The 9,966-nt window shown below is 40.4% G+C and overlaps 1 protein-coding gene across 6 annotated transcripts in view; it reads right to left on the bottom strand.

Moving 5' to 3' along the window:
* manbal (mannosidase beta like) overlaps positions 1 to 9,966 on the bottom strand; it is a 69,071-nt gene extending 59,105 nt beyond the window's left edge. For 2 of the 6 annotated variants that reach the window (XM_043710612.1, XM_043710611.1), the window contains exon 1: positions 48 to 72. In XM_043710612.1, coding sequence (XP_043566547.1) covers positions 48 to 54 — 7 coding nt within the window. In that variant the 5' untranslated portion in view covers positions 55 to 72. The other 4 variants (XM_043710608.1, XM_043710610.1, XM_043710606.1 and 1 more) reach the window with 4 other exon arrangements.

Raw genomic sequence — 9,966 nt, 5'->3', positions numbered from 1 at the left:
CACCTATCGCATTCCCAATGCCCCTCCCCCAAGTCTCTCCTCCCTACCTTTCATCTTAGCCTGCTTGGCACACCTTCCTCATTCCTGAAGAAGGGCTTATGCCAGAAACGTCGATTCTCCTGCTCCTTGGATGCTGCCTGACCTGCTGAGCTTTTCCAGCAACACATTTTTCAGCTCTGATCTCCAGCAACTGCAGTCCTCACTTTCTCCTTGCCATAGAGATGATCAATTCAACCAGCTGGAGCATGCTTAAACAATTAAAATGTAAACGTTAATTAATTGAAAACAAACTTATATTTTGACTTTCAGAAGTTGGAAGTACAATTACAAAGTGCCCATCACATCTCAAGTCAATTATTCTGTAACCAAATCTGGATATTGTGCAAAAATGACACCAATCACAATCCTCTCATTTTTGATGGCAGTAGATAAGCCAAATATGTCACCTCTACCACAACTTCAATATGAATGTTTCCTCTGAGAAGACTTTCAGATTCACAGCTTTAGTATGAAATTAATGGGTAGTTGATGCTGTACTTTTTAGATGTTTCTATCAAATTGTACTTTAGGGAACTATGGTTGTTCAGGAGCTGAACACCAGCAGATGAGCAGGTTTGCCTGCCAAGTCACTGTGCAATCTGTGAAGAAATAGGTAGTTCAAATTGACAATAGTGAATTATTTGTATTCTTTTCAAGATATAATCTGCATGACACTACTTTTCATTTGTAAATTGGGATTACTTGCAAGTCTACAGACCCATGAACGTAATAACAAAAAAGCAGGATGAACAGTTCCCATCCAAGTATCACACCATCTGTCTTAATACATTAATAATCTGAAGTAACAGAGAAAGGAGAACATTATGTATCAAAAAGTGGAACCAAGTGATAATAAAAAAGAGAAAGAATGGCTAGATAAATGGCTAGAAACAGAGAAATCCTGTAACAAATGTACCCTCAGTAAGTTGAAAATTGTTTTGGACAAAATGGGAAGATTTCTCAAACAAATATTGAAGGTTTTCATGAAAGTTAAAACTTAACAAATCTGCAGCATTTCCTTTAAAACATTGGTGGCTTTCTTCATTTGCCAGTATTATAGTTTTATTCCTTCTTTTATTTAAACAATATTTAGAATAAAAATAAGGTTGAAGAAAAGACAAAACATCCAGGAAAGGGGACTTTTAAAAATAGCAATAAACACATTAAAGGGAAATGCAAGCTACAAAATGATGAGTCTCTAAAAAGCAAAATTTAAGAAAAATTGTAGGAGGGATTAAAATATCTTAAACAACTAGATTAGATTCCCTATAGTGTGGAAACAAGTCCTTTGGCCCAACCAGTCCACACCGACCCTCCGAAGAGTAACCCACCCAGACCCATTTCCCTCTGACTAATGCACCGACCACTATGGGCAATTTAGCCTGGCCAACTCACCTGACCTGCACATCTTTGGACTGTGGTAGGAAACCAGAGCACCCAGAGGAAACCCACGCAGACAGGGGAAGAATGCGCAAACTCCACATAGACAGTCGCCCAAGGCTGGAATCAAACCTGGGAGCCTGGTGCTGTGAGGCAGTAGTGCTAACCACTGAGCCACTGTGTCACCCCAAAGTGCTAAGTGATCACTGTAGTCAGGATTGGATTAGTTCTAAATTAGAGAAAGGCCAATTTTGACGGTATTAGGCAAGAACTTTAAAGAGCTGATTGGACGCAGATGTTCACAGGTAAAGGGACGGCTGGAAAATGGGAAGCCTTCAGAAATGAGATAACGAGAAACCAGAGAAAGTATATTCCTGTTAGGGCGAAAGGAAAGGCTGGTACGTATAGGGAATGCTGGATGACCAAAGAAATTGAGGATTTGGTTAAGAAAAAGAAGGAAGCATGTGTCAGGTATAGACAGGATGGATCGAGAGAAAATAGGAGTATACTGAAGAGGGAAATTAGGAGGGCAAAAAGGGGACAGGTATAGGGAATGCTGGATGACCAAAGAAATTGAGGATTTGGTTAAGAAAAAGAAGGAAGCATGTGTCAGGTACAGACAGGATAGATCGAGAGAAAATAGGAGTATACTGAAGAGGGAAATTAGGAGGGCAAAAAGGGGACAGGAGATAGCTTTGGCAAAGAATTAAGGAGAATCCAAAGGGTTTTTACAAATACATTAAGGACAAAAGGGTAACTAGGGATAGAACAGGGCCCCTCAGTTTTTACAATACATTAAGGACAAAAGGGTAACTAGGGATAGAACAGGGCCCCTCAAAGATAAGCAAGGCGACCTTTGTGTGGAGCTGCAGAAAATGGGGGAGATACTAAATGAGTATTTTGCATCAGTATTTACTGTGGAAAAGGATATGGAAGATATAGAAATTAGGGAAATAGATGGTGACATCTTGAAAAATGTCCATATTACAGAGGAGGAAGTGCTGGATGTCTTGAAATGCATAAAGGTGGATAAATCCCCAGGACCTGATCAGGTGTACCCTAGAACTCTGTGGGAAGCTAAGGAAGTGATTGCTGGGGCTCTTGCTGAGATATTTGTATCATCAATAGTCACAGGTGAGGTGCTGGAAGACTGGATGTTGGCTAAGGTTTAAGAAGGGTGGTAAGGACAAGCCAGGGAACTATAGACTAGTGAACCTGACATTGGTGGTGGACAAGTTGTTGGAGGGAATCCTGAGGGACATGATGTACATGTATTTGGAAAGGCAAAGACTGATTAGGGATAGTCAACATGGCTTTGTGCATGGGAAATCATGTCTCACAAACTTGATTGAGTTTTTTTGAAGAAGTAACAAAGAGGATTGATGAGGGCAGAGCAGTAGATGTGACCAATATGGACTTCAGTACGGCATGGGAGACTGGTTAGCAAGGTTAGATCTCACAGAATACAGGGAGAACTCATTTGGATACAGAACTTGCTCAAAGGTAGAAGACAGAGGGTAGGGTGGAGGGTTGTTTTTCAGACTGGAGGCCTGTGAACAGTGGAGTGCCACAAGGATCATTCTGGGTCCTCTACTTTTCGTCATTTATATAAATGATTTGGATGCGAGCGTAAGAGGTACAGTTAGTAAGTTTGCAGATGACACCAAAATTGGAGGTGTAATGGACAGCGAAAAAGGTTACCTCTGATTACAACAGGATCTTGATCGGATGGGCCAATGGGCTGAGATGTGGCAGATGGAGTTTAATTCAGATAAATGTGAGGTGCTGCATTTAGGGAATGCAAACCTTGGAGTGCAGGTTCATAGCGCCATGAAAGTAGAGTCGCAGGTAGATAGGATAGTGAAGAAGGCGTTTGGTATGCTTTCCTTTATTGGTCAGGGTATTGAGTACACGAGGTGGGAGGTCATGTTGTGGCTGTACAGGACATTGGTTAGGCCACTGTTGGAATATTGCGTGATGAAAAGATGATTGGAAAGATGTTGTGAAACTTGAAAGGGTTCAGAAAAGATTTACAAGGATGTTGCCAGGGTTGGAGGATTTGAGCTATAGGTAGAGGCTGAACAGACTGGGGCTGTTTTTTCTGGAGTGTCAGAGACTGAGGGGTGACCTTATAGAGGCTTACAAAATTATGAGGGGCATGGATAGGGTAAATGGGCAAAGGCTTTTCCCTGGGGTCAGGGAGTCCAGAACTAGAGGGCATAGGTTTAGCGTGAGAGGGGAAAGATATAAAAGAGACCTACGGGGCAACTTTTTCCACACAGAGGGTGGTGTGTGTGTGTATGGAATGAGCTGCCAGAGGATGTGGTGGAGGCTGGTACAATTGCAACATTTAAAAGGCATTTTGATGGGTATGTGAATAGGAAGGGTTTGGAGGGATATGGGCCAGGTACTGGCAGGTGGGATTAGATTGAGTTGGGATAACTGGTCAGCATGGACGAGTTGGACCAAAGAGTCTGTTTCTGTGCTGTACATTTCTCTGACTAATACAAAAGTGCTTCAGACGCTGGAAAGTTGAAATAAAAAGTTACAAAATGCTGGAAATACCCACTGGATCGAGAAATGTCTGCGGAAGGAGAAACTGTTAAAATTCCATATAAAATAAAAAAGCTCTGATAAAAGGCCTCAGACCGGAAAAAAAAATAACGTGGATTGTCTGACCCTGCATGCTACTGTGTTTCAGTATTTTCAATGTTTTCAGTTATTTGAAATAACTGTAACCTTGCTGAGCAAAGCTTGCCTCGGGATTTTAAAAATAAATTTCAAGATGTTTGCATTGATTTTATTACCTTTTGTCACCCAGTTTTGCTATTTTGTAAATACCTTGGTGAGTGTTATGTTACATTAAAAAGTATATAAATGCATATGCTCATTATACAATAACACTCAGCTTCTATGTCTCCTAAAGCAGTCAAAGATAACTTCAAACTGCAGCATCCAGGATAGGTTCAATAATTACAGTCCAAGCTTAAATTTGCAAAGTTTAAGGGAATCTTGAATTCTACTGCCTTGCTGGAAGCATATGTGATGAACTTCATGCTCCACATAAAGTTACTTTTGGAATTCCAAGTAATGACCTGATATTTTACCACAGTTTAGTTTATTGTTAAACTAAAATTATGTCAGACAATTGCATGCAAGACAGAGTTTCACTTCATTTTGTCCCAGTCAGGTCAGCTTACAACGGTTCTGAGAAGGATCACTCAACCTGAAACGTAAACTCGGATTTCTCTCCATAGATGCTCCCAGACCTGCTGAGCTTTTCCAGCAATTTCTATTTTTGTTGCAGCTTATAGCTCCACATTTACAACATAGTTCTGGAGTTTGCGTGAAACAGAAACATTAAAATTATTGACGAGATATACTGTAAGGCACGATTATAGATAGCAGTGTCTTGATTTGCACAATGACTGGACATCATTTCTCAGGTCCACGGATCAACAAAGATGTCAGTTCACCATTCAATCTAAAAGTTTTTGCATTTGCTGCTAACCTATATCGATGTTATCAAGGCAGATCTGCAAACAGGAGAACAAAAGCTGCAAATTTGCACATTGAAGACATTTCTTGACAAATTGCCATGTCAAGAAAGCTCATTCATGTCAGTGATTGGTGTCCAAAACAATGGTAACCCAAATACATTGTAGAAATATTTCATATACATCCTTTTTTTTTATAAGTCTGCACTGGAAACACATTCAGTGTACATTGAAATAAAATTCACAACTGATTGGAAAATTATACCAAAGACTGATTTTTACATTTTGACCACTGGTTTGAAATCAAGAGACTTCATTCAAGGTTAACCAGTAGACAGCACCACACCAACACATGTTTCATTAATAAACACAAATCTCATCTGTCTGGTGTTAAATTTTAACCCTTCACATCTTGTAGGTGGCAGCAGTGGGATTGGGCAAATTAACTGCAGGTAATTTCAAAAGGCAAATGTAACTCCAATATTTGAGAAAGGGGAGAGGGAGAGAAAGACCAGAAAATTACAGAGCTGTTGGTCTAAGATCTGCACTGGGGATGTTATTAGAACCTATAACTTAGGCATGTGCATTAAATGAAATTTCAGCTTATTTGAAGAGCCAACATAGGAATATATGCAGGCCATTTAACTCACTGATTCTGCCCCTTTATTCAATACAATCATTGCTGATCAAAATCTTCAATATCTTTTATCCACCTCATTCCCATAATCCTGTATCCCATCGGTAATCAGAGATATATCAATCTCCACCTTTAACAGATACAAAGACTGAGCCCCCACAAGCCTCTCTGAAAATTCTCCTCATCGTGAACCCTATTTTCTTTTACAATTGCATCCCCTGGTTCTCAACCCTCCAGTCAGGGGAGGCACCTTTCCTGGGACTACCTTATTTACCCCTTTAAATATTTTCAAAGTTTTAATGAGATCATCTCTCATTCTTTGAAACTTGAAAGAATACAGGTCCGGTTGGCCCAATCTTTCTTCACAGGTCAGTCCCACCATCTCAGGAACAAGCCTGGCGAACCTTTGTTACAATTCGTCCATGGCATTGTTATTTATCCTAAAAGCTTTCAAATCTATATGCTGTTGTAAAGCCCAGGTCAAGAATCTAACTGATTTTTTTGGGGGGGAAGAAGTCTGAAATGTAGATGGGTGAATACCAATGAATGTGGCTCACATAGACATCCAGATGATAATTGATACTGTTCTCCCAAAAGAGTTATAAGGTGAAACTGAAGATCATGGAAATAAGCAAATGTTTTTAGCTGGTTAGGTGTTTGACTAAACTGTACAAGTGTATAAAGATAATGAATATGTATCTGAGAATGGTTAATGGATAATAGGAGGAAGTGGCATAGTGGTTATAAAACAATGATATTCAGGAACAGAATTGGGCCATTCGGCCCATTAAGTCTGCTCCACCATTTGATCATACATTTCTCAACCCCATTCTCCTGCATTCTTCCCAAAAAACGTTGATCCCCTTAAGTAAATTAGGATCTTAAAATTGAAGCCAGCTAATCGAGAAATTGGGAACCCTCTCTCCACAAAATTAGCAGAAATTAACCCCATTAAAATCAGTAGATTTTATTAATAAGTACCTCCAAAGCTGAAAATGGGAAGAGATAATGTTTTCACCCTGTACTAGCCAGATGTAAATGAAACTCAGTACTCAGGATATCAGCCATGGAAAAACTGATTAGCTTTTGGTGAAGATGTGGATCAGATCCTGGAATGTTTCAGACGATCCAATGACATTGGGTGACATTAATTAATTGTTTTTAAAGAATTTGTCAACTGTTTTAGAATGTTATGGATTGTCTTAGCTGCTGTTATAGAATCTATCACAGCAATCAACATGAGCGGAGTCTTCAAAGCAGGTTGTGGTATCTAAATTTGCTTGAAGCCTCTTTTGCAAGACTGAACCTCTTAAAGGGTTCAGCTTCGCAGTCACAGAACACAAATATCTGGAATACTGAAGAACACTTATTTGTAAAATCTATTCACACATTTTATGCAAAATATGAGCTAGAAGTACAAAAGTATTATCATTTAGGCATCATGTGGCTTTGCTCTACTGCAATCCCATTTTCTTGTCTTAAATCTGAGATCAATAGATTATTGAGAGCCAAGTGTATGAAGAAAAATGAAGCCAAATTAGCCAAAGCAGATAAAGAAAGCTAAGCTCAACATCAGCATTGATCTTACTGTATGGCTAAACATTTTTAAGCAGCAGAAAGACCTTTTTCCTTCCAAAAGGGAAGAAGTAGCCTACAATAGCCATTGTTCTGGATTAGTGGTGCTGGAAGAGCACAGCAGTTCAGGCAGCATCCAAGGAGCTTCGAAATCGACGTTTCGGGCAAAAGCCCTTCATCAGGAATAAAGGCAGTGAGCCTGAAGCATTAGAGAGATAAGCTAGAGGAGGGTGGGGGTCGGGAGAAAGTAGCATAGAGTAGCTTCAGGGCAGAGAAAATGACCTGGGAGTTGCAGTGAGAGAGGGACTCCCTGAGATTCTTGTAGAGAGAGGAGGAAAACTTCTTCAAGGCAGGCATCCTTGCAAGAGGATTCACAGTATGGTTAAAATCAATGAGGTAAAAACAATGACTGCAGATGCTGGAAACCAGATTCTGGATTAGTGGTGGTGGAAGAGCACAGCAGTTCAGGCAGCCCACAAGGAGCTTCAAAATTGGCGTTTCGGGCAAAGGCCCTTCATGAGGAATAAAGACAGTGAGCCTGAAGCATGGAGAGATAAGCTAGAGGAGGGTGGGGGTGATGGGCTTTGTTACAACTTAAAACAAATGACCAATCTCTTACTCAGTAGAGTCACAGAGATGTGCAACACAGAAACAGACCCTTTGGTCCAACTCGTCCATGCCAACCAGATATCCTAACTTAATCTAGTCCCATTTGCCAGCATTTGGCCCATATTCCTTTAAATTCTTCCTATTCATTTACCCATCCAGATGCCTTTTAAATGCTGTAATTGTACTAACCTCCACCTCTTCCTTTGGCAGCTCATTCCATACACGCACCACCTTAGCTCCACATCACCCAACAACTCACATCCATCGCTAACTTTTGCTCAATAAGCATTTCCTCAACTGATTCCTCCAGCAAAGAATGCAAGCTCTAAAATCTAGGTGGGCAAAATCAAAGTGATAAGAGACACTGATCGAGAGTCAGATCAGAACACAGCCTCTGAATTTACACCAAAATATGTGAGCACTAATGTTAAAAATTAAGTCATACTAAAATATATTTTAAGAAGGGCAGGTGGGGAACAGATACAATATGCTACAACACAGGGTAAATTAGTTACAATGATAAGTTATATCTGGAAAGAAATAATATAACTTTAAATATATTGGCAGAATAAATATACACTTTCCAGAATTAATCTCTTGTTTTTTAATCTGTCTTGTATCCTGGTAAATGATCATCCTCCACCATTTTGTCTACCTTCAGCAGGATTCCACAAAAAGCATCTTCCCTTCCTCTCCCCTCTTGTCAGCATACTGCATGAACTATTGCCTCTGTGACATTCTGATCCACTCTTAATACCTCCTCATAATGAACTTTTCAGAAGGTGTAACAGCTGCCCCTATACCTCCTCCCTCTTCACCACCTAAGGCCACAAACACTGTACAGGTGGAGCCAATAAAAGCAAAATATTGTGGATGCCAGAAATCTGAAATAAAAGTAGAAAATGCTGGAGAAAGTCTAGAAGAGGACACATCAGATTTGAAATGGTAACTGTTTTATTTGCTTCAGAGATGCTGCCAGACCTGCTGAGTTCTTCCAGGGCATTTTATCTTTATTTAAGATCTCCAGCATGTTCAGTCATTTGCTTTTTTTTTGAAGTCTGTTGACCCTGCTTTTGTTGATAAATCCTAATGCTGATGTTGGCAATTTATGATCGATTGCAATCAAAAAGGAAGAAGTAGCTTATAAGGGCCATTGGTCCATCCTGACCGTGATGGTTCTTTGTTACAAATTAAAACAAATGGCCAATCTCTTACTCAGTAGAGTCACAGAGATGTACAGTACAGCAACAGACCCTTTGGTCCAACTCGTCCATACCAACCAGATATCCTAAACTAATCTAGTCCCATTTGCTAGCATTTGGCCCATATTCCTCTAAACCCTTCCTATTCATTTACCCATTCAGATGCCTTTTAAATTTTGTAATTATACCGGCCTCCACCTCTTCCTCTGGCAGCTCATTCCCATACACGAACCACCCTAGCTCTATGTCCTTCAACAATTCACATCCATCGCTAGCTTTTCCTCAAAAAGTATTTCCTCATCTGGTTCCTCCAGCAAAGAATGCAGGCTCTAAAATCTGCTTAATAAAGGCATTTCTCTGAACGGCAACCTAACTATTCCTGACAATTTAAATCGATAGCCCTTCATTTGTTCATTGCTCTTCCCTTTTCAATCAAAACGTTTCATTACTTCCAGTTAACTTTTCTATTCTATTATAAATAATCCAAGTGTCTCAAGTCGGTTCCAAACTGTTGCTCGATCATTTCGAACATGACTGTGATGATTTTAAGCCTTTTAAGGCCTTGTACCCACCCGTTGAAATACACAACCCATTTTTGAACTGGAGCTTCACCCCCTTCTGAAACATGAATTTAAATTGCACGGCCAAAGAAAAACCTTGATTTCTTTGCATCGTTCACCCTAAACTGCAACATTTTAAAGTGTTTGAGCCCGGCTGAGCCTGAGCCGCCGGCCCTGGTTAAAGACTGTAACAGAGTAGCCAGCTTGGCAACAATGTAGCAACTGCTTACGGCCTCAGAGCTCCAGGTCACTGGAGAGGAAAGTGCACCGCAAAGGCAGCCCACAAAGGGATCCAGCTCCCAAAAGCCTGAGCTCTCGCTCTCAATGGAAACTCTGTTTTGATCGGCCTTTCCCACTCACCATCTGCACTTCGCCTTTCCCAGGAAGCTGCAGCTCATTCAGCCCCCTTGACAACCGGAAGTAACGCCCACTCTCCCTCTCTCAGAATAACCCCAACTCCAGTTTGT

Source organism: Chiloscyllium plagiosum, chromosome 20 (genome assembly GCF_004010195.1).
Source record: "Chiloscyllium plagiosum isolate BGI_BamShark_2017 chromosome 20, ASM401019v2, whole genome shotgun sequence".
NCBI lineage: Eukaryota > Metazoa > Chordata > Chondrichthyes > Orectolobiformes > Hemiscylliidae > Chiloscyllium > Chiloscyllium plagiosum.
The sequence above is the reverse complement of the archived record's forward strand: the minus strand, read 5'-3'. Positions and strand labels throughout refer to the sequence as shown.